Source organism: Notothenia rossii (assembly GCF_949606895.1).
Source record: "Notothenia rossii genome assembly, chromosome: 1".
In the NCBI taxonomy this organism is placed as follows: domain Eukaryota; kingdom Metazoa; phylum Chordata; class Actinopteri; order Perciformes; family Nototheniidae; genus Notothenia; species Notothenia rossii.
Genome location: NC_136912.1, coordinates 16,083,935 through 16,106,303, shown reverse-complemented (window position 1 = coordinate 16,106,303; position 22,369 = coordinate 16,083,935). Strand labels below are relative to the sequence as shown.

General features: G+C 40.4%; 2 protein-coding genes across 4 annotated transcripts; one reads left to right on the top strand and one right to left on the bottom strand.

The window, feature by feature from the left end:
• Positions 1-121: 121 nt before the first annotated feature.
• slc5a10 (solute carrier family 5 member 10) lies at positions 122-22,102 on the bottom strand. Of its 2 annotated transcripts, XM_079685226.1 has the most exons (15): positions 21,980-22,102; positions 21,807-21,878; positions 20,705-20,809; positions 20,083-20,142; positions 18,797-18,901; positions 18,479-18,584; positions 17,678-17,758; positions 17,383-17,588; positions 14,627-14,762; positions 6,340-6,447; positions 6,100-6,250; positions 5,792-5,960; positions 2,682-2,897; positions 1,344-1,437; positions 122-1,073 (listed from the first exon to the last, which is right to left on the bottom strand). In XM_079685226.1, exons 1-15 carry the CDS (start codon positions 22,085-22,087, stop codon positions 880-882), a joined length of 1,911 nt encoding a protein of 636 aa, XP_079541352.1. In that variant the 5' UTR covers positions 22,088-22,102; the 3' UTR covers positions 122-879. The 2 variants fall into 2 exon arrangements, with proteins under 2 accessions (XP_079541352.1, XP_079541353.1); XM_079685227.1 differs by lacking the exons at positions 20,705-20,809; positions 21,807-21,878; positions 21,980-22,102 and adding an exon at positions 20,253-20,305.
• On the top strand, positions 6,949-16,537 carry fam83gb (family with sequence similarity 83 member Gb). Of its 2 annotated transcripts, none has more exons than XM_079685198.1 (6): positions 6,949-7,287; positions 7,555-8,494; positions 10,524-10,691; positions 11,647-11,771; positions 12,412-13,780; positions 15,460-16,537. In XM_079685198.1, exons 2-6 carry the CDS (start codon positions 7,940-7,942, stop codon positions 15,829-15,831), a joined length of 2,589 nt encoding a protein of 862 aa, XP_079541324.1. In that variant the 5' UTR covers positions 6,949-7,287; positions 7,555-7,939; the 3' UTR covers positions 15,832-16,537. The 2 variants fall into 2 exon arrangements, with proteins under 2 accessions (XP_079541324.1, XP_079541323.1); XM_079685197.1 differs by having other exon boundaries at positions 6,949-7,461.
• Positions 22,103-22,369: the final 267 nt, after the last annotated feature.

Below are 22,369 nucleotides of genomic sequence, written 5' to 3'. Positions count from 1 at the left end.
GAGTTTCTCAACCTTGGGTTTAATGTCCGTTGAGGGAGTCTGCTGTTAAACAAAAACAGGAGGCACATTGTATTACTGATAAACTGTAAAATGTCTGGGAACAAAACAGCAACCCTGAACCTATCTGTAAAACCTTTATTTCACATTATCTCCATTAAATGTAGATGCTCTTATGCACTATTTCATTCAAAACACAAGTGTGTTTATTTTCATTTAAAATACTAAAAGCTGGGCAATTTTTGGGACTGGAAAAGGTTGAGAAATTCTGATATATATTCACAAACAAGCCAAATAGCATGAAAGAAAACTAAAACAGTAACTTAAAGTTCACAAAACTCTTCTTGACAGACATAAGGACATAAACATAACATTGTAAGTAAAATTAAGCAAATAGATTTTCACGTTAAACATAAAAACACAAATATGTATATTCTAATTTTCTTTAAGCTTTAAATATATGGTGTGTAATGCCCTTATGTTAATATGTCATCATTTATAAACTGCAGATTGATGTTAGCTTGTTTCAAGCCACGAGCTTCATTGTAATTTGTACAATACCCTTTTAACACTTTGAAACTATGTTATACAAAATACGAGAGACAAGTTTTATAAACAAAATAATCAACTATGAATTAATGAATTAAAGTGTTACTTAGATTTTTCTTTAAATCTTAATTTTTTTTATAATCAAAATAATACATTTGGTTAGAGGTGCTCTCTTAGTGTTTTTTAGTTTAGTTTGAAATGAGAATTTATGTTGGATTCATGTAAAATCAGTACAGAAACCACAGTTTGTTTCCCCACCTTCTTGGATCTGGAGTTGATTTTGTCAGGAGTTCAGCAACAGGGTGAGACAGGATGTGAAATATGATCCTCGACTCAGGCAAAGTATGCATAGAGAAAAATGTTAATGCTGACGACCAGGATTGCATTGACACCGCAGAACCTGGACCAGAACACACTCTCTCTGACGCTCTGAACTCTGGGAGTTGGAGTCTCCTCTGATCGCCGCGCTGCTGCGATACACAACCCTGTGCCCTGACCGCATGTCACCCGCCGGGTTGGCTCAGAGCCTGCAACACAGACACACACACAGTTACTCAACAATAACATCAGCTTGTGTGTGTGTGTGTGTGTGTGTGTGTGTGTGTGTGTGTGTGTGTGTGTGTGTGTGTGTGTGTGTGTGTGTGTGTGTGTGTGTGTGTGTGTGTGTGTGTGTGTGTGTGTGTGTGTGTGTGTGTGTGTGTGTGTGTGTGTGTGTGTGTGTGTGTGTGTGGGTGGGTGGGTGGGTGGGTGTGTGGGTCTGGTTTTATTCCAAGTGTTGTGAATATTCAGACCCTTACCCTGGGAGCTACGGTGGCTGACAGAGGACACTTTCTGCAGAGGAATTTCTCTCTGTGGCCCTTCAGTCAAAGTCCACCAGGTCAGGTTAAGCAACTGTGAGAGAAGAAAATGGAAATCCATTGATTCCATGAATTTACTTGCAACGACCTACAGTGTAAACTATATGTAAAGAATCCATATACATTGACAACATCCTGGCGAAAAAGAAGAGTTAAACCTTCTTAAAGAGACTTTGTTTGGTAAGAGCCCCATTAGATACTGTATTGCAGCTGAAGCCTCTCTTCATGAAGTCCCTTTGCGTAAGTCAACAACATTTCACAGAATATACATCAGTACACATCTGTAACATTGCTACACGCAATAAGGCTCAATAGATAACATCCAAACCCTTCAAGAAAAGAATAACAAATTTAAACAAAAAGTAATATGATTTACACTCTTCTTTTTGTAATCAGGTACAATGTCTAAACTGTGTGTTAAAGGTTAACACCTGTAGTGTTACTTACTTACTCCTAAATAAGTTATATAGGTGAGAGGATCAATATCACTCTCAGGTCTACCTTGGAAATCTAAAGCTAGATATAACGCATCAGATATAATGTTGACCGTGGTCTGGTAGACAGACTTAAATACATTTGGATATAGTCAGGCTAGCTGTTTCCACACAATTTAGTCTTTATGCTTAATGTAATTTAGTGTTCTAATAACACTTTGCAATTTGGCAAATAACATTATTTCCCAACGTATTCCATTAATACTACACTACTGTAGATCAGTGGTTTCCCATGTTAAGTTGCACACTCATTGTTTGCAAGACAATTTGAAGAATAAACTGTCATTATAACATTATTCAGCTCTAATACAAATACAGGCTTCAATTTCATTCAACATAATTAACATAAATCACCTATATACAACTATAGCTTTCTTAATTTTTAATGGGTATGAAGTACTGACTTTCCTTGTGATTAGTTGTCTGTGCTAAATTGTACTAAAATGTGCAATGACATCATTAATGCAACTGTTAGCAGTTTGAGTTCACACACAGGCCAGAATGTAATGTGTCAAATTGATCGGCGGTATTAACAGGACTTGAAGTATGAAGCATTTAGATTATAGATAGTCTTTCTATTGAGAGCAACAATAGTTCCTCTGTGCTGAAGGATTCCTCTCTTAGGATGTTGATCTTTAGGATTTAGAAAGGCAAGGCCTTTTTGACTGTCTTGTAACATGAAGCTCAACCTTCAGTTGAGACAACATACAGACGAAATGCAAAACCAATGAAAACCAATATCCCTCTGGGACAATGGATCTTTATTATATCTGTATGTACACACCTGTTCAGGGCTGGGTGGGGGGGTGAGCAGGGAAACTACAGTCACCACGATAGTAGTGAGCCCACAGAGCAGAATGGCAAAATGGAGGTAGTGGACGCTGCGCAGAACATCAGGTGCCGAGTCCACAACGCCACATCTGGGAGGCGGGAAAGCAAACTCCAACACCATCCTACACACACCTACCACCAAGCCCACCATCAGGCCCCAAAACGCACCCTGGATACACATAAACACACATAGAAACACAACCAATGAGGCGCCACCATTGTCACATCTTGAAAAAATTCTCAGCTTTGAAGTCTTCATAGGTAATTACAACTGAAAAGGAATACTTTCTCCTAAAGTCAATCAACAATTCCCCTTGTCTTCAAGTATGTCTCGCATTGACCGCAATGAACAAAGAATCCATAAAAGTAGAAAATGGTTGATGAGTTCCTATTGGGGCAGCATTTGACGACAGCAAATCTGTATCAAAACATCTGTTCACAAATTCTTACACTCAGTTTTATAACCCTTGTTTTCGATAATTTATTCATTACCACATGCATTTTCGCTATTTAAAACACTTTGTGAGTATAGTACTTGCATGGAAGAGTAGCGTGTCTGCAAAAGCGTGAGACATGCAGGAGGGTTTTAAATATTAAGGTTTTAGCTCAAATGCATGCACTCGAAGTAGTGAGCATACGACTGGATAAATGAGACTTAGATTATATTGCAGGAGTTGTGTGACATGTTTTGATAGTTTCGTTTTGATTTAAGACTGTACCTATTGACTTGAATTAATTAAGACTGTTTTATTTCTCGTTCACCATGGAGACATACTGTATGAGAATAGTAATTTAATAGGATGAGAAATGGATTCCTTTAAAGCAGTTTTCTTTAAGTCATGAACATGCTCTCTCCTGGTTTTATCATTTTATTTCAAATGGGTTACCTATAAACCCTGTTTTTGTGTCTGTACTTTTATTTGATCAAACACAGTGCATCTGGTCCTTGTGCACTTAAGTAATTATAATGCTACTGTGTTGTCCATATGAATTAAACTAAACTCTCTATCATCAGATGCTTTACTGAATAATATGCTGAACTTCCTGCTGCTAAAAGCCTCACTATGGTGCGTGCGTTCTTTCCTGATTCACTCTCACTTTCCCAGCATGATTATCTGTCAGCATGGTGTCACCTCTCACTTAAGTACACACACGTGTAGAGACACAAATTAAGTCTCTGTCGCTGCCGCTGTTCAGCCTTCAGTAAAGAATGTCATCTGTGTGGTTCGACTTAACACATGAGAATAATCACCTTGTCAAGGCAAGCAAAGCAAACATCTACACATGCACTTTGTTTCTCATTTTGTTTTATTTTCGCTCTCATTTCTTACACTCTTCACTCAAAACCTTTTTTTCCCCCATCAGGTTCTCTTTGTTTCTGATGTGAAAGTACTACATGTGAAAAAACAACATTTAAAAATGTAATTGTTATTTCCACTGAAATATGTCTATATTTTTCTTTACAGTGTAAGACAGTGTGTGTCATATCATGTGCAGTAGTATGAAGCCTTTGAGCCCAATGAGTCAGCACCATAAAGATTCTTACAGCGATATGCTCCGTGTGTGTAAAGAAAAAACAAAGAAAAGACTCACACCTTTTGTTTAACAGTTAGCAACTGTTATTGGCCCTTATCAATAACTTAGTACACAGGTATCATATAATGATACATCAAAAAGAAAATTATGACTTTTTATAACTTCTCCAGTAAGCATGGATTTGGTCTTAAGCAGGTCTATATCTAGGCATATACATTTAATCTGTGCTAAATTTGATAGGAACGTGAATGTTTTAGACATCTATTTTAACTAAATGCTTTGTTTCAAAACATTTCAATAACTATGTCTAATGTATGTATGTGTAGTTAGTTAATACCATTACAAAAGTCTAACTGAGGTCGCTGGGGATCATAGTAATGACCCCTACTTGATCTAGTTGCTAATGTCATCATGCTAACATGCACACACAGTGACAATGCTAACATGCAGGTACAATGTTTACCATGCTCACTATAATTGCTAAATTAGTTGTGTGTGTAACCAGGTTAGGCAAATTATTGTAATAGAAGAAAACTAAAAATGACTCTTTCTAGCTTTATTCAGAGTTGGATATTATAATAAATAAAAAACCTAAGAAAAACCTGAAAATCCACTTTATTCGAGTGGTTAAACAGCATGTCCACAGTGAGCAGACACACCCAGGAATTCCATCCAGTGAACTGGTCTTTATTTGCAGTTGAAAGATATGGCTGAAACCCCTTTTTTACAACAGAATTATCTCTTTCATAGCACTCTGTCCATCTATATCTTGTGATAATCAAACTTTCCCTCACTTGCACTCTGTTATCAGCAAGAATCACTTTCATTTATTCAAGTGAAAAAGCAACACGCTCATGCTGGTTTCTACATAGGAAATACAAAACAATACACTTCATAAAATGAGTGAGTACACCCTTGTGCTCCACACAAGCAGTGAGGGATGTTGGCAGCTGGATTCCATGAGAGGCCAATAAAAAATAGGAACACCAGTACGGTGTGGGAGAAAGGACAAATAGTGCAGAAAATCCTCAAACTCTTGTTTTGACAAGAAGTTGAGTGTACAAAATGTAGTAAACTTTGTATTAATTTTGATTATGTTTGCAACAACGAGTCCTGTAAGTGTTGAAAAATAAACGTCTTTAAAGGAATCGCAAAAGAGTTGGTGGAATAAGATTGTATTCTGTTTATTGTCATTAGTAATAGTGTAGCTGATTGTTATTAGTGCTGTAATGATTAGTCAATTAATGGATTAGTCTACTAACAGAAAATGATTTTGTTAATGCTGTTTAAGTCAGTAAGCAAAAAATAGCAAACATCTAATGCTTCCAGCTTGAAAATGTAAAGATTTGTAATTTTTTTGGATCAGTCAGAGTTTTTATTTATATTTGGGTTATGGAGTGTTTGTTAGAAAAATAAGCAATTTTAAGACATCCCATTGGACTGCGGGCTCTTTAGGAGGGCATGTTTTCCTTTTAATAGACAAAACTATTAAGAGATTAATCTATATAACTTGTGTGTGCGTGTTACCTGCTCGTTGGTCCTCTTCCAGAAGACAGCCAGGGTGAAGACAGCAGTGACGGGCGGAGCGAGGTAGCTTGTCACCGACTGGATGTACACGTACAGTTGGCCACTGTTGGCCGACTGAAGGATGGGGATCCACACCACACTCACCACCACCAAGATCACAGTCGAAATCCTGAAATAGTCACAGCTCTTTCACTAGGGCTAGCTCAGATTTGTTGAAGTATGAGGCATTTCCAAATGTCAGCTACCAGTGTCCAGCATTTATAACACATTTTCTCTGACCTCTGACCCTTCATCTGTCGGTGACGTACCTTCCGACCAGCAGCAGCTCTCTCTCCGAGGCTCGTGAGCGATACTTCTTCCAGATGTCCATGGTGAAGAGTGTGGAGCTGCTGTTAAAGATGGAGGTCAGTGATGACATCAGAGCTGCCATCATCACCGCTATCATAAGTCCACGCAAGCCTGCAATACAACACACAGATGAACACTTGCATGTAGATAAAAAATGAACTTTATCAAAGTAGTTGACAGATTGAAAAAAGTATGCTCACCGCTTGGCATGAGTTCAATGACCAGTTTGGGAAAGGCGATGTTGGAGCATCCCACCTCCGCTCCACACACTCTCACACACTCTTCTGGATCCACACATCCTACAGTGTCTGAGATATAAAGACAAAGGGCACTTACACAGGGATGGAAGACCTGACAGAGTATGTGTAATTGTCTGCAACTTCTGCTTATGAAAACGTAATGGATCTGGAGTAAAATAAAAGTAGAATTCCTAATTTGTTTTACACTGAATTCTCCTGTGATCTACAGTCTGCCTGTTTTGATTTAAAAAGAGTCACAAGACGCAAATCTCTTTAAACTCCATTGACTTGTAAGATAGTTCATCTAACTCCTTAGGTGATAAAAAGTGAACTCACAACAAAGATCATTTGTCAGTAAGGTGCATCTCTATCTACATAACCATTAACTTGACCTTATTCTAATCTTAAAGTATAACACAACCCTGATCCAGACCTATATCAGTTATTTCTCCTAATGTTTCATCAATAAAAAATCTAGCAGACTTTACAGTGACACGTAATTAACAAGCAATCACATGATAAGCAACAGGTTTGGCATCTGCACTGCATTACCTAAATTGGAAATGTGTTCTTTTTGTTATCAGTGAGATAAAACCAAAATAATGTATTTAGCTCTAAGCACATTACAGGCAACAGTTAATATTTAGCAGCAGCTGATACAAAATAACTAAGTCCCATGGTTCCCACCACTGTCTTTCGCAAAGGGTTCTGTTTTGGGATGAAAAACATGATTTGGGTCGTAATAGGAGGGTGGAGTTAACAGCCTCTCTTTCCCGACCAACTACCGGACACTCCGCCTTTCTGCCCCGGTGATAGAGCTTCCGTTGCCGGATTCCTGGGGCATTCCAAACCACTGGAGCAGCACTCGATGAACTTTATGTCTGGAGAAGCGTAATCAAGAAAGACACGGTAAAATAAAGCGACGCGAACTTGGACAAAGTGAAAGTTGAGACACGTAGGTGCCACGTTAGTGATATTTACGAATGTGTGTCCATCGGGGAACTCAACAGTGGAATCATTAAGTGGTCTTTATGATTTAGAAAAGAGACAAAAAGAGAGGAAAAGTGGCTTGTCAGCACAACAGTAAGCTTGAGTCACCAACAGTTTCAACACTTTTAAAGGAGGATTAATGACTTATTTGTCAAGTACGTGTTCCGCTTTGTTTTTGACTCACAGGCTGACACTCATCCACCCAGACAGCTGTCTGCCTGCCCGTCGGCTGGATCTGCTGAACCGGGCTGCCGTTGGATCTACCGGGCCCCTGTCAGGTGAAAGGCGTGGCGTTGGGTGGAGGTGCTTTGTTCTAGCAACACCTGAGTGTGTGTGTGTGTGAGAGAGAGAGTGTGTGCAAACCCGAGTCTGTGTTGAGCAAACTGTTGCAGCGGTGTCTTTCCTTCACATGGAAATATGTTTACCGCCACACGGGCCCATATCACGCGGACACGTTATGGAGCGTAATGTCAGTTTGTAAGTTGGACCCTACGGACCGACGAGAGGAAACTGGATCGGCTCGGTTCTTTTGGTACTGTAATCTTTATTGACCGGGGGACATATCGATGCCATGGCGCTGTCTCAGGTCCAGTGTCTGGACAACCACCACGTCAACTGGCGCGTGAGCGAGGGCAAACCGGAGTTTTTCTACAGCGAGGACCAACGGCTGGCGATCGAGGTTCTCGTTACCAAGGGCCGCGATGCGTTCGGGGACTTCATCCGCGAGACCGGCCTCAGGGAGTTCCTCTCGGAACCGGAGCTGCAGCGGATTGAATACAGCGCGGAGGCCTACAGGCCCGGACATGAGCACCATCAGAAGCCAGATACTCCGGGGCCAGGGAGCATGATACCGGGTCCAGGGTGCATGATACCGGGCCCAGGGAACCTCACCCCGGGCCCGGGGAACCTTACCCCGGGGTCCGGGGAGTACGGGGGGGACGGCGAGGTGTCGCTGCAGTACTGGCCGGACCGGTCAGAGTCGTCAGTGGCGGAGCTGGACCTCGGGTGGCCCGAGGCCAGTTCATACCGAGGGGTCACACGCGTGACCGTGTACACCCAACCTCCAACCGACGGGCACACGCACATCAAAGAGGTGGTGCGCAAGAGCATCGCATCGGCCCAGAAGGTAACAACAACCGTATAGTGTGATAAATAAATAACCAGATGTGGGAGAAGTACTCAGATCTTGTACCTGAGTAACAACAGTGTAGAATACTTTTACAGGTAAAAGTCCTGCATTCAAAATGTTACTCAAGTAAGCATCAACACAAATTACCAAAAGTAAAAGTACTTATTATGCCCATTTCAGAATAACTTATTATATAATATGTTTTGATTATAAGTATTGATTCATTAATGTGTTTATCAAAGCTTGTAAAGGTGCAGCTATATTAACTACTTTGTATGCTGCAGAGTAGTGTAGCTATTTTACTCTGGGTATGACTAAAGCCTTATTTAAGGATGACTTTATTTCACATAATGAAATAGAATCTGCAAAGTAACTCAAGGTATTAAACAAATGTAGTGCAGTAAAAGTGGATGTGGAGTAGAAGTATAAAGTAGCAAAACATTTCAAATACTCTACTTAGTTACTTCACAACACTGTAAATAACTATAGTTGCACCATACACAGTACACAGTAGGCACACGCACACACATAAACATGGAAAAGGCAGTGAAGAAGACAAAACAAATCTATTATCCTGAAACTATTTTGATAATCATTTCAGTAATTTCAGATATTCTGCGATTGCACTCTCCAAAATGGCAGATGTTTAATGTGTGATATTAACTTTAAGCACAGATCTTGAGTTTTTAACTATTGAATCAACAAAATCATTGGAAGATTAATTATTAATCAAACATTTGGATGATTATATTTTATGAAATGTCTGACACTGAACACTGCTTACAGCATTGCAGTTGCACACAAGGATGAATCATATCTTCTACTAAACATGTTGACATTGGTTTCCTTTGTCTTGGCATCTTGTCTTACAAACGTTATTTCCTCTTTTTCTTCTCCCACATGTGACATACTCACAAATACCAACAACAAAGTTTTAATAAAACAAGTCTGATCCTGACACGCCAGTGGTAAAAAATGCTCTGACGTCATTGAAAAGATTACAGCACCCGGGAGCCTTTACCTCTTACATACATAGATCCTGACGCATGTACATATAGTCTAGAGTAGACTAATAGGATTTAGTAATACATTGAAATACTTTTTTACGGCTTAAAGGGCATATGCCAATCGTTTTTTACCCCCCAAAACTGCTGTTAAATTGAACTGGTTGTCCCTATGTACAGTTTGTGTATGTGCACTAATGAGCTTTTCCCAGAGCTATTTTCTTGATCAGCCTTTCATATCAGTAAGTTGCCAGACTTTGGGACAAAAGTCTACCTAGTTTTAAATCTTGAACTTGGTCAGGAGAGAAGAGTAAATAGCAGTGCTATGTGAAGAGTACCATCCTGTCACTAGTGTTGTGTTGTTGAATACACAGAACACACACTATCCAGACACTTCACAGTCTGTCACCACTCTGCGAAGCAATTTGTTTCTCGCAATCTCTTTATGGGACAAAGTGATCAGGAACAGGGTTTGCACAAAGTCTTGAACGTTTTAAAAATGCTTAATTTTTTTTTTTTTTAAATATGCTTGATTTAAAATGCACTCCTCAAAAATGCTTTACTAGTAAAGTGTTTCATCTACAATCTCACTCATGTAAACCAAACATATTTTAATATTTGAAATGAAACAATCTGGTTGTCATGTTGTTATCTACTGACGTCTAAAAAAAAAACACCTATAGACCAGAGCTAGTTAAGCATTACAAAATAGTGATTAAAAACATACAATAAAACAGCTGGTAGTACATCAAAACTTACATTATACATTCATTTCTGTGGATGTAAAGGATTTCTTTAAACTTTTTTTTTTTTGTCGATTGTATTTTTTGTTTGTTTTTGTAATTGACATATGATGATAAGAGTTGCGGTTTTTGTATTTTGAGGGTCTATTTAATTTCTAGATGCAGTTTTCTTAGTCTTTAGTTAGCTTTGAGGATTTAATGGCTGTCAAATCAAATCCACCCCCACAGATCAGGAAACACTAACCCCATTTGTGGTTTCCTCTATTTTTGTGTTTGTAGGTGATAGCCGTGGTGATGGATGTGTTTACAGATGTAGATATCTTTCGGGACCTGCTGGATGCAGCCTACAAACGCAAAGTTCCTGTATACATAATAATTGACTTGGCTTCAGTCCCCTGCTTCCTCTCCATGTGTGGCAGAGCTGATATGCATCGTGGACATCTAAAGGTATGCACACGCCCTGATGATGTTTTGATAAACTGGGAGAAGAGCTAGTTGGAATAGATGGCTACTCTTGATAAGTATAGCCTAACATAATAGAAAACAGTTTACATTAAAAAGCTACAGTTCCAAAATGTCCAATAAATATGTTTCACCACAGTCACATGTACAAGTATATTACTACATAAGGGATAACATTTGAAATAAGGGCATGATGAACGTAGTGGAACAGGTTTTTCGCCTGCAGGCCTTAATAAGATGCATGCACTAGCTAGTTGTTTTTGCCATTGGCTTAATGTCTTTGTTATGCTTTGCCTCTCTGAGTTGAACTGGTCTAGGCAGTTAACAAAAAACACATTTAAATATTTAATTAATTTGGGCTTTTCTAATTGTTTTAGACCAGGAAAACACTTAGCACATTCCTGTCTGTGCTGCATATAATTAGATAAACCATGCACACTCACGCGTTACTCTCTGTGACATGTTTCTCTTTCATTTCTCTTTCTTCCTTCCTCACGGCTCTAACCACCAAACCTCTCATCTCTTTCAACCTTTTGTTATCTGCCATCTTTGCTCTTATTGTGAACATTTTACAACTGTTGGGCATCGCGTCTCTTGTGACATTTCACACAGAACATTTACTTGCGAGGTAACGCTCAGCCAGAAACCACACCCTTATCACAGGGCCAAAGATAAACACTGCAGGGTGTGTCGTTCATACAGATATACAGTCCATGCTCTAACGTGCAGCCGACACAAGTTTACGATGGTATTAATAAAGAAAAATTGTTCTGAAGAGCAAAAAGAGAACTCATTAGTTTCTGTCTTCCTATGCTCTTGTCGCCTTTGTTCCCTTTTGTTCAATAAAATCCTTCCTCCCATCACACTTAATCCCTAAGAGACTCCTTTTTTGCAAAGCATTAAACCTGAATTCGTAATTACTTTTGTGTTTTTTGTGCAGAATCTGCGTGTGCGAAGCTGTGGTGGGGTGGAGTTCTTCACAAGATCTGCACAGAGGGTGCGTGGAGCGCTGAGCCAGAAGTTCCTCCTGGTGGACGCAGACAAAGCCATCTCTGGTTCATACAGGTGAGCAGGGTGTTGTGAGTGTGTGCAAGCTCAGTGCATTTCCGCATATCTTGTATTTTTGCATTGAAAGCTATGAGACAATCCTACTGTACACAAAATGATCACTAGTTCCACTTTGCCCTACGGAGTTTCACACGAATGTCTTATAGGATCAAATGAATTGCAGTGTTTCTCTTTGGAATAAGTCTGCCTTTTTTGGAAACACTTGATGGTAAACTGCTTCTTTATTGGTTGGCAATGGCAAACAACCATAAGGCAATAATTGTAGAACGTGTTGCAACATTGAACATGTTTGCATTGTTGTAGCATGCATATCTTTATTTGCCAAAACTAATTTGTGTGAACTAGGCAAATCTTCCACAACTATAAATCTTTCCCTCAACACATGGTGGATTATTCATCTATAGTTACCTATTTACTATTTCACCCACACGATGCAATCAAAGGGCATGATGTGATCCATGACTGTCTGGTGTAATAATTAAAGTGTACGTTCGTTTCTCTAAGTAGGAGTTGTGACATAGTGAAAAGAGTTAGTATAGAAAATAAATTGCCGGAACAAATGTAGTATGAAATAAATCAGAGCACATGAGGTGAGTTACTGCTGTGAGTTTATGTTTCCTTGTCTGTGTTTTTCCAGCTTCACCTGGTCCTCATCTCGTTTGGACCGTAACCTCATCACAGTGATCACGGGGCAGGCAGTGGAGACCTTCGACTTTCAGTTTTGTGACCTTTACCTCGTTTCAAGAGGTGTGTCTCTCCACAAAGTCCCCATGGCAGACGAGCCTGAGTTGGTCGCTCAGGTGGCTCCTGCTCCGGTGTCTGCTGCTGTAGCTAGGAAGCTCATCAATCCCAAATATGCTCTTGTTACCGGGGGAACTCACGCAAGTGCCAATTCTTCTGAACAAAATTCCAGGAACTCCCGTCATCCCACTGGGCTCAAGTTTCCGAAAGCACGTGTTAAGGGGGTCATCGAAGAACCACCCTTGCATCCGGGATTAGCCCATCTGGAAAAGGCATACATGATCCCGTACCTGCCCATCTGGCCAGACCCAGACCCACCGAGCGACGTGATTGGCTTTATCAACATCAGGGATGATAAGCGAGCCAATCAGGTCCACTTACAGAGGTCAGAGAGGTTTGAGACTAGCCAGGCTATTCGCTTCAGCTCACCACTGACGCTCCCACCGCAGAAGGAGAACCCCGCTTCAGTTCAGGATGCAAAAGCTACAGGAGATGCAGAGAATCCATCTGGGAATACAACTGTCTCTACTCCTGTGAGTCCAACCAACAAACAGCTAAATGAGCAAATAGACATTGTTCCAAATAAAGACCAAACTGATGCAACAGACTCCAGAGGGCCCCCTCAGCAGCCTGACAAACCTTTGACACAAGACAAGCACAAACTGAATGAACCAACGCCATCCAATGATACTGCTGACTCACAGGCAACAGACACTGCTAATCAAACTGCAGAGACTCAACCTGCAGCCCCTCCTGTTCCTAAACGCCGCACACTGCAGTTAGTCATAGATCCCGCCTCCCCACTGGAGCCTGGACAACCACAGGTCACTCTGATGAAAATGGACCACTTGGAAAGTCTCGATGGCTTCAAAGAAAAGGAAAACAGGGAGGAGCCAGGCCGTGGCCGCATGTCCTCTAAAAAGGAGGAAAGTGACTCTGGCAGCACCGGCGAGGGCAGCCAGGACAGCACCAAGGTCATGTGCGACCGAGGGGTCATTGATGCCCCCTCAATCACCTCCACAGCATCAGAGGAGGAGTTTTATGAATGTCCCCCGCCAGAGCCGAGTGACCCGCTGAACAACGGAGTGAAGACGGGGTCGGGCCGCGGGCATCGCCAGGGAGACGGGTTCAACATGATGGCCCGCCTCTCCCAGAGCATGCTGGATCTGCGGGATCCCAGCAGTGACGAAACCTCTGACCTAATCCGCCAATCACAGCAGCTCCGCAGACAGGGAAACCCCTCAACGCAAAGGCACATAGGACAGGTGATTTACATTCTTCCTCCAACTTGCACTTAACAGGTTGTCTTGTTTTCTGTTTAATAATTGGAGAAATCTTTGGATTATAAACTGTTACTTCAAAACCTTTTTTTACAGACTAACCGTTTTTGCTAGTTGTATAGCAATAATCAACAAATGCATTGATAAATAGTGCTCTTGCAATTTCAAAGGAAGTGAATAATATTTCTGTATCCTTCTTGTAATTTAATGGCTCCGAATACTTATGGGTCTTTTTCCCAGGCTTAACGTTTCCACCAAGTTTAATGAACATTGGGCAATTCATTTTTCTGCGGACAAACGAACAAACAGAAATGAAAACAAAACCTCCTTGGTAGAGGAGGTAATGTAGATAATGAAAATAAAAGTTATTTGTAGAGGGGAATAATTAGTAATTTCATGGAATGACAGATCATTAACTATTTAAAAATTCAATCAATAGTTTTAGCATTTCTTTTATTTACAAGTTTCCAATTTTCCATTGTGAGAAAATGCTATTCTTCTCTGTTTTGTATAATCATGAATTGAATTTAATATATTTTTGTTTCAGCTCTTTACAACACTAATATGTAGATGTTGACACAAGGCTCGTCTTCATCCTTAAAATCCTTTTACTATTGTTAAATGAGTAATCAATGCAGAGACAAGTGGAGAAGTTCCCAAGCATTATGGTGGATGTGCCGTTCTACTAAGAAAACACACAGACATCTATATAAACCCAACTACAAATTGGAGTGCTGCATGAAGGGTTCCAAAGCAAGCCGCTACCTGCTCACAATTACGTCATTATCTTTCCAATTTTGCAAATAAAAAGGTGTGTGTGGTTGCACGCACCTGGATAGAGAGCTCGGCTGATCATGCCAGGGAGGATGATGAGGATGAAGGGCAGCATCTTGAGATAGGCAGCTAGGATCGAAGCTCCTTTCACGTGACTTATATTCTTAGCAGACAGGGAGCGTTGTACAATCACCTAAACACAGAACATAATAACATTACAATAATATTATAGTATATAACTTTAACTCTTCAGCACTTTAAAAAAGAAATACAAACAGGAAATGCATAGTATGATGAAAACAAAAAAAAGAACAAATGCTAACAATTTAGGAAAATGCAATTCAATGTTTTTTTAAGAAAGGGCCAAGCAGGTCAGAAATAAAGTCCAAAGATGGCCCTGTATATGCATTTTAAATCACAAACTTAACTGTAATCTAAAACTCACAGGCAGCCACTATAAAGCTGCTAAAAATGGTGCTATGAAGAACAATCATCTTTGGATCTTCTGAGTAGTCTTTCTGCAGGATTCTGAACTAGTTGAAGTTTGTAATGAAATAATTAGTGTTTGAAATTTTCTGAGATGCAGACGTTCTCAAGCAAAAATGCAGTTTTCAGGAGGCTTTTCTCTGTTGTATCATTATGAACTGATTATCTTTGTGTTTTAGATTGACGAACAAGACATTTAAAGGACTTTGAAAAACGGGGACAGACATTTTTCACTATTTTCTGACATTTTATAGATATGATATGATTAATCGATCAATCGAGAGACTAATCAGCAGACTAATCGATAATGCTTTTCAGTCCTTTGTAACCTCACAAATCGGCACCATGTGTTACTCTTCTGGACTTCATGTGTCCTAATCATCTCTGCTTCTTATCTTGCCCAGTTGTTCCAGACCTCCAAGTCTCCGGGTCGTGACTCGCGACAGAGAGGCCCAAGTGTAATCATCGCCAAGCCTGGAAGTTATCACCGTCCGACCAATTCTGCTGTCCCGGTGATCGGAGGACACCGTTACTGGCAGGGTCAAACGCTGCACCCTGATTCGGCCCAGGCGCGCGTAGAGACCCGCTCCGGACGGTCACCACGGCGACACAGCCCGGGGTACAGGAAGGCTGCTCAGGCCGCGCCACGCATGCACACCAGCCCATCAGGGTTACTAGGAGTATCTTTCTCAAAACTCAGCAACTTTAAACACTTAAGGGCACGAGGTGATGCGTCGCAGAAGAAGGCGTCTGAAAACAACAAGGCGGATAGGTAGAGGAGTGGGCGAGCGGAGGTACACGAGAACGATTGATGATACAGACATCCTGCTAAAGTGTTGACTCTTCAGTGTGGAATATTCTCTATCTCTGGCATGCGTGTCATTCCCTCTTTTCAAACCCTGAGGCTCAACATAAAATAACCTTTTGATGGGATTTTTTCAACTATGTTAACAAGAGTTGGCAGTTTGAATTGATAATATTTCTTAAGAATAGATTAATCATCTTCAAAACCAGCGCTTCAAGGCTAATAGCGTCAGACTGGATGGTTTTGGGAGTGTGTGGGAGATTGCACATTTTAAAGGCAGATACTGATACCTTGGTGGAAACAAACCCAAAACATGAGTATTGTAGATAATAATACATCTACTGTGACCAAGTGTCCTCTGCAAACTCAGGCACTTCAGCCTTAAACATATTTCTTAATTACATTACCTGCTTTTCTTATTCAGACTTGTGCACTGTAAAATGTATTTTTTTCCATATCAAACCTAGACAAACTGTATCCACAACATGCAAGATCAGTTGATTATGGCTCTTTGCTGACACAATGTAAGAGTCTCTGGTGTTGATACGACTGTGATTGGTTACTGATGGTGTTAGGGTAGGGCTGCTGTGTTGTTAACTGGTATAAATGCAATATTAAACACTGATGTGGGACCAAAAGTGAATGTTGTAAATAAAAAGAAAAACTGTTGCTATCCAGCCCTGTTGTTGCCTTGACCAGTTTAGATACATAGCATGTGATCTCATATATTCAGGAAATGTGTTACACTGCACCCTAATCTGGAGATTCTCCAGAAAAGTGGTTGTGTGTTTTTGAGTATTTTAAGTAGTTCCTCATAAATGGCAGAACATTTATTTTAGTGCATATTATTCTCAGGGGAATTGTGGAACCTAAAGTCTGAGTATAATAATAATAATAATAATTGATTACATTTATATAGCACCTTTCAAGAGACCCAAAGCAGCTTTACACGGTGAACAAACAAACAAACAAAAGGGGCAAAATAAGTATGTCAAGAAATCATCAAAACCAGGTTAACACGGTGGAGTTTTTTTCTTTTACTGAGTTAACACGGTGGAGTTTTTTTCTTTTACTGAGATTTGTGGATGCAACCACATCAGTAGAAAGGAATCTGGAAAACTAAACCGAGTGCTTAAACCTTCAAAAATGTTGACCATGGAACACAAAGTATAAATTAAAAGAGCTCCTGTTTCGTAATTTTAAGGTTACTTTATAATATTTACTATTCCGAAAGGGAACAATAGAGGGCTTTTTTTCTGCCTGTTTCCCAAAGTCAGCTTCAAAATTCACGAGTGGGCTATTTACTGACCTATTTTATGTTGGTGATTAAAACAGGAAAACCCATAAAGCTTTTGTTAACCACAGAGCCTTTTTCAGGCATTGAAACAAAAACAATAGACCTTAAGTAAAGGGAACGGGAAGTGCAACATTAAGATCTAATTTCCTGGTTTTAGGATTCCTGCAGCACTCTAAAGGCCCATCTGCAGCAGTAGGGTTTGTCTGTGTTTGTGTATCATGTTACCTGGTCAGTGCACCAGTACCAGGTGGCCAGTATGGTGAGCCCCAGAGTCATGCCGGGCCAGGGCAGGTCTCCGGTGACGGCGTCTCTGAACAGGTGCATGGCGTCTTCACGTGGCAGGTGGCAGGTACTGTTGGGAATGATCTTACTGGGAATGGCCATGCTGTACATACGCTCCAGGTTGCTGTAGCCTCCAATCTTTTGAAAGGCTGTGTGGACAGGGAATGTATGACTCAAACAAAACATTCCTTAGAAATAACTGCAGTTCTGTTTTTTTACGTTTGTTATGTGTACATACCAGTGACTGTTAAGATGATAGCTCCTATTATCATGATGAATGTCTGTAGAGTGTCGGTGTAGATGACAGCCGCAAGACCACCTAAGAAAGGAAAGGATGTCAGGGTGTAGTATGGGAACATTACAATGTATTTACAAAAAAAGAAATCTGTTTTATTGGATACTTATGTTTTGTCTCTACTTGTTTTGCCTCTTTTTTGTAGTCATTTAGGGACTCTAGTTTGTGTTTCTTTTCAGGGTTGTATTGCCCCCTCTCACGGTCCTTTGAGGCTCTTTGTAGTAATATTTAGTGTCTTTTAGGTTTTTTTTGTGTGGCTTTCTTGTAATTTTTTGCGTCTTTTTGCTTGTTTTGTTTTTCTTTATAGTCATTGTGTGTCTCTGTGGTTGTTTTGACCCTTTTCATAGTTGTAAGTCTCTTTTAGTCTCTTTGTGGGTGTTTTGTGTCCCTTTGCAGTTTCTTTGTGTGTCTTGTAGAACAGTTGTATTTCTTTTTGGTTGTTGTGCCACATGTCAGGGTTGTTGTGAGTCTTCCTGGTTATTTTGCATCTCTTTGCAATCCTTTAGTTTCCCATGTAGTCTCTTTTGTTTCCCTGTAGTAATACTATTGTGGTCCTTTTGAGTTTCTTCCTTTGTTGGCCCCTGTGCCCTGTGCCCTGTGCTGTGTGTGTGTGTGTGTGTGTGTGTGTGTGTGTGTGTGTGTGTGTGTGTGTGTGTGTGTGTGTGTGTGTGTGTGTGTGTGTGTGTGTGTGTGTGTGTGTGTGTGTGTGTGTGTGTGTGTGTGTGTGTGTGTGTTCTTGTGTACCTGCTATAGTGTATAGAGCAGTGACTACCAGCATGAGGACTGTGGACAGGTAGAGGTTCCATCCCATACACACCTGGACAAACAAGGCTCCAGAGTACAGGTCAGTCTGGAGACAGAAACACAACACAGATTCAGTGTCAATGCAGAGAGAGTTGTCGAATGCTGGAGGGCTAATGCGAGTGTTGCGCCACTCGTGTGTGTGTGTGTGTGTGTGTGTGTGTGTGTGTGTGTGTGTGTGTGTGTGTGTGTGTGTGTGTGTGTGTGTGTGTGTGTGTGTGTGTGTGTGTGTGTGTGTGTGTGTGTGTCACTTTGTCGTACTGATATTTTTGTGAAGACAGACAACAGCAGTGAGAGGACAGCCAGGTAGGTTCTGATTCGCTCTCCTCCAAAGCGACGGCCAAGGTACTCCGGCATTGTCACGATCTGAACACACATTTAACACATTTAACACATCAAAGCTAAACAGAAGAGTGAAACTTAAAGATACAGTTATTTTTCTTTTAAGTGGGCTTGAATGAGGTAAATATTAATAGTTAGTGAAATATCATGTACATAAGATAAGATAAGATAAGATGGACCTTTATTAATCCCCGTGGGGAAATTCAGTTGTACAAGCAGCAACAGGGTAAGCGTGAAAAACAGGACAGCAAAGATTCACACAGATTAATAAAATAAAAAATAAAACATATCGAAACGTTTAACTGTTTGTCAATGAAGTCTGGGGCTTTGAATAAAGAATGACAAATATGATTTAAATGTATTTTCAAAAAGTAGGATGGCAAGATTAAGTGGTTAAAATATTCACAATATATCTTACACTTCAACTGATATTGATTTGTTGGAAGGTTGACATTTGTTAGCTGCATAAATAGGTTTTACTGCTGCTCCTGTCTACAGCATTTTGTTGCTTTGCCCCTATGCCCGTACTCCTGGCTGTTGCTCTGTTCTATCTGTGTGCGTGCCAACTTTCTTTTATAGATAACATACAATCCCACTTCAAAAAAATAGAGAATATCCCTTTAAGAGGTGGTTTTAGTAGCTCAGTATGATTGGCCAATTAGCAACTTTGGACCAGTGGCATGTATTCACACGTGCCCCAGTTTAGAGTAAATATAAACAGAGACAAATTGTGTGTGTGTGTGTGTGTGTGTGTGTGTGTGTGTGTGTGTGTGTGTGTGTGTGTGTGTGTGTGTGTGTGTGTGTGTGTGTGTGTGTGTGTGTGTGTGTGTGTGTGTGTGTGTGTGTGTGTGTGTGTGTGTGTGTGTGTGTGTTTGTGTCGTGTTAACACCCTGTTGGGGAATTTTCAAGGTGGGGAGTGCTGGCTGGCAAGGAATGTATTTTGACACCTAAATGCACCTTCTGAACCAGCCTTGACAAGCAGACATGGGTTGAGGTCGAATTGTCAAAAAAACAAAACAGCTCTAGTTATTTCCTAATCACTATTCCTTAGCCTCAGGGAAAAAGTTAATGGGGTTGGGGAGAGATGTGAAGGAGAAATCATCAGGAATTAGGGAAAGACGACTTAGAGAATCCCAGTGCATTTATAGACCCGTTTGAGTGTATGTGTGTGTGTATCATAGACTGTGGTGTGTATGCAAACTAACCCCTGAGGAGATGTAGACAGGCACAAACACCCAGGCCAGAGCCAGCAGCACATAGGTGGCCTGGAAGAAAGAATGAAAGGAATCAGAAAGAGGACACAGAGGTTTCACCAGAATGTCCCAAACAATAGCCAAAGGAGATAAACATTTCTTTGGTCAAACTAACAAAAAACCTTTTATTTTCTGCATGTGCAAGCCAAGCTCTGCATATGCAAGCCATTCTCTGCATGTGCAAGCCTGTGAAATGTTGCTGAAGACTGATTGCTGCCTCATGCTCAATACACCACCTAACAAAGTGTAATATTGAAGGTGTCCTACTGCTGCCCCCTGCAGAAGGCTGTCTGCAACAGCCTTTGAAGGAAGTTATAACACATATGAACACTGCACAATGAAATGTATGTCTTGGTCTGGAAATGTTCAAGTAACTAAATAAAAAAGCTTTTGCAATACCAATGTCAACTGTTTTCTTTTCAGATACAAAATGGAGCTCAGTTATTGTAGCTGTGTGTTAATTTTTCTTACACAAATATATTTTGTTCTTTCAGCCAGCCATATAATGATTACATAATCACAAAATAAATTACATGCACGATGATAATTGTGTGTTGTGTGTGCTTTTACTCACATTCCATTCAAAACCAGCGACAGCGATCCCTCCAGCAGCTCCGGTGCCGGCGAGGCCGATAAACAGACCTGAGCCCTCTGAACTGGCAAAGAGAGAGGCTCCAATCTGTGGTGAGTAGAACAAGAATTCAGATGGTTTAAGTAACATTACCTTTACAACAATGTAAACATACTTTTGTTAAAGTACTCATTCTGCAGCAGTTTAACAATTCAATGTTTGAGCTGGTCAAGCTGAAGCCACTGTATGTTTCTAAGGGGTCATGAGATGATAAATGGACCAGGAAAATCCTTAAATGAATATTAATTTGGTACGTCTTTTTTTTCTTTTACCTCGTTCAGCCTCCAATAGTTACTTTATATACTTAAATTATTTGTATTTTTTTTATTGTCATTCTTTTAAATTCATGTTCTTATTGTCATCTTCCTTTTAATATTTTTTGTCTTGATTTTCTTTGGCCTTACTGTTGTCATATTTATTCCTGAGTATCCTGCTTTTCCTGTTTTCTGCCACAATACTTTAAAGTCAAGTTTTAAGCTGCTTTTCAAAATATAAATATTATTTTCATTATTATTAAAGGAGAGTGGGAAGCACACTAGTGGAAAGTATAACTTATAGACAGACTTTTCTGTAAGGTGCTTCAACCAAAAAGGTAGGGAACAGCCAATTTGATATTCGTGCCCAAAGCTTATCATATATGCTTTGTAAAATAAAATCTTAAAGTAGAAGACAAGTGCCCAATAATCAACCACTAACTAATTTACAAAAATATCTAAGCTCAATAATATTTGCTGATCATAAAAAGCTTTATCCTACAAATGTTACACAACATCTAAGGAATTAGGAATTTATCTGAGGTCTTTTCAACAAAATCAACATCAGCAGCATTTGAGATGATACAGAGTCCTGAAACACACACACACACACACACACACACACACACACACACACACACACACACACACACACACACACACACACACACACACACACACACACACACACACACACACACACACACACACACACACACACACACACACACACACACACACACACACACACACACACACACACACACACACACACACACACACACACTCACCGGCCACCAGGCCATGTCTCGTCCAGCCAAGAAGTATCCGCTCAGAGTATTCCTGCTCACCCTGCATGATGACTGACAGAGAAAACTGTTAAAAACACAAGCATCCACAACACCTAAGGAACATGCAAGCAGGCAGAAAAAAACACACACGCATTCAAAAAGATCTGACTCACCCAGATGCCGACAGCGAGGTTGAGGAGAAAGTATGTGACTATGACAAAAACGTCAGAGAAGCTGAAGGACTGGGACAGGGCGTAGAAGTTGGTGGTGGAGTTTGACATCCTCAATGTTCACAGCAATGCACACAACAGCAAACACACTTTTTCTATTCACACACACACACACACACACACACCTGTGGATCTAACAGTTACACATTTACAGTCACTCTCATCAATTGCCTCTCATAATCTGACACTGTAGACCTACTCTGCAAACACACTAAACACCAATAATTAAACATTACACTCTATAAAAGCTTGGAAATACATATACAGAACTTACAAACACACACACACGCACACATAGTCCAACACACACTCTAGCCCTTGGTAAAAGTCCCT

What these genes read in the sequence shown, in the direction of transcription:
- fam83gb (XM_079685198.1), top strand. Translation starts at nt 7,940, where the DNA reads ATGGCGCTGTCTCAGGTCCAGTGTCTGGACAACCACCACGTCAACTGG. An exon ending in GCCATCTCTGGTTCATACAG is followed by an intron (nt 11,772 to 12,411) that starts GTGAGCAGGGTG and finishes GTGTTTTTCCAG; the next exon opens with CTTCACCTGGTCCTCATCTC. An exon ending in CGCAAAGGCACATAGGACAG is followed by an intron (nt 13,781 to 15,459) that starts GTGATTTACATT and finishes TATCTTGCCCAG; the next exon opens with TTGTTCCAGACCTCCAAGTC.
- slc5a10 (XM_079685226.1), bottom strand. Translation starts at nt 22,087, where the DNA reads ATGTCAAACTCCACCACCAACTTCTACGCCCTGTCCCAGTCCTTCAGC. An exon ending in CATTGAACTCATGCCAAGCG is followed by an intron (nt 6,251 to 6,339) that starts GTGAGCATACTT and finishes GTTGTATTGCAG; the next exon opens with GCTTGCGTGGACTTATGATA. An exon ending in GAGCTGCTGCTGGTCGGAAG is followed by an intron (nt 5,961 to 6,099) that starts GTACGTCACCGA and finishes TGACTATTTCAG; the next exon opens with GATTTCGACTGTGATCTTGG.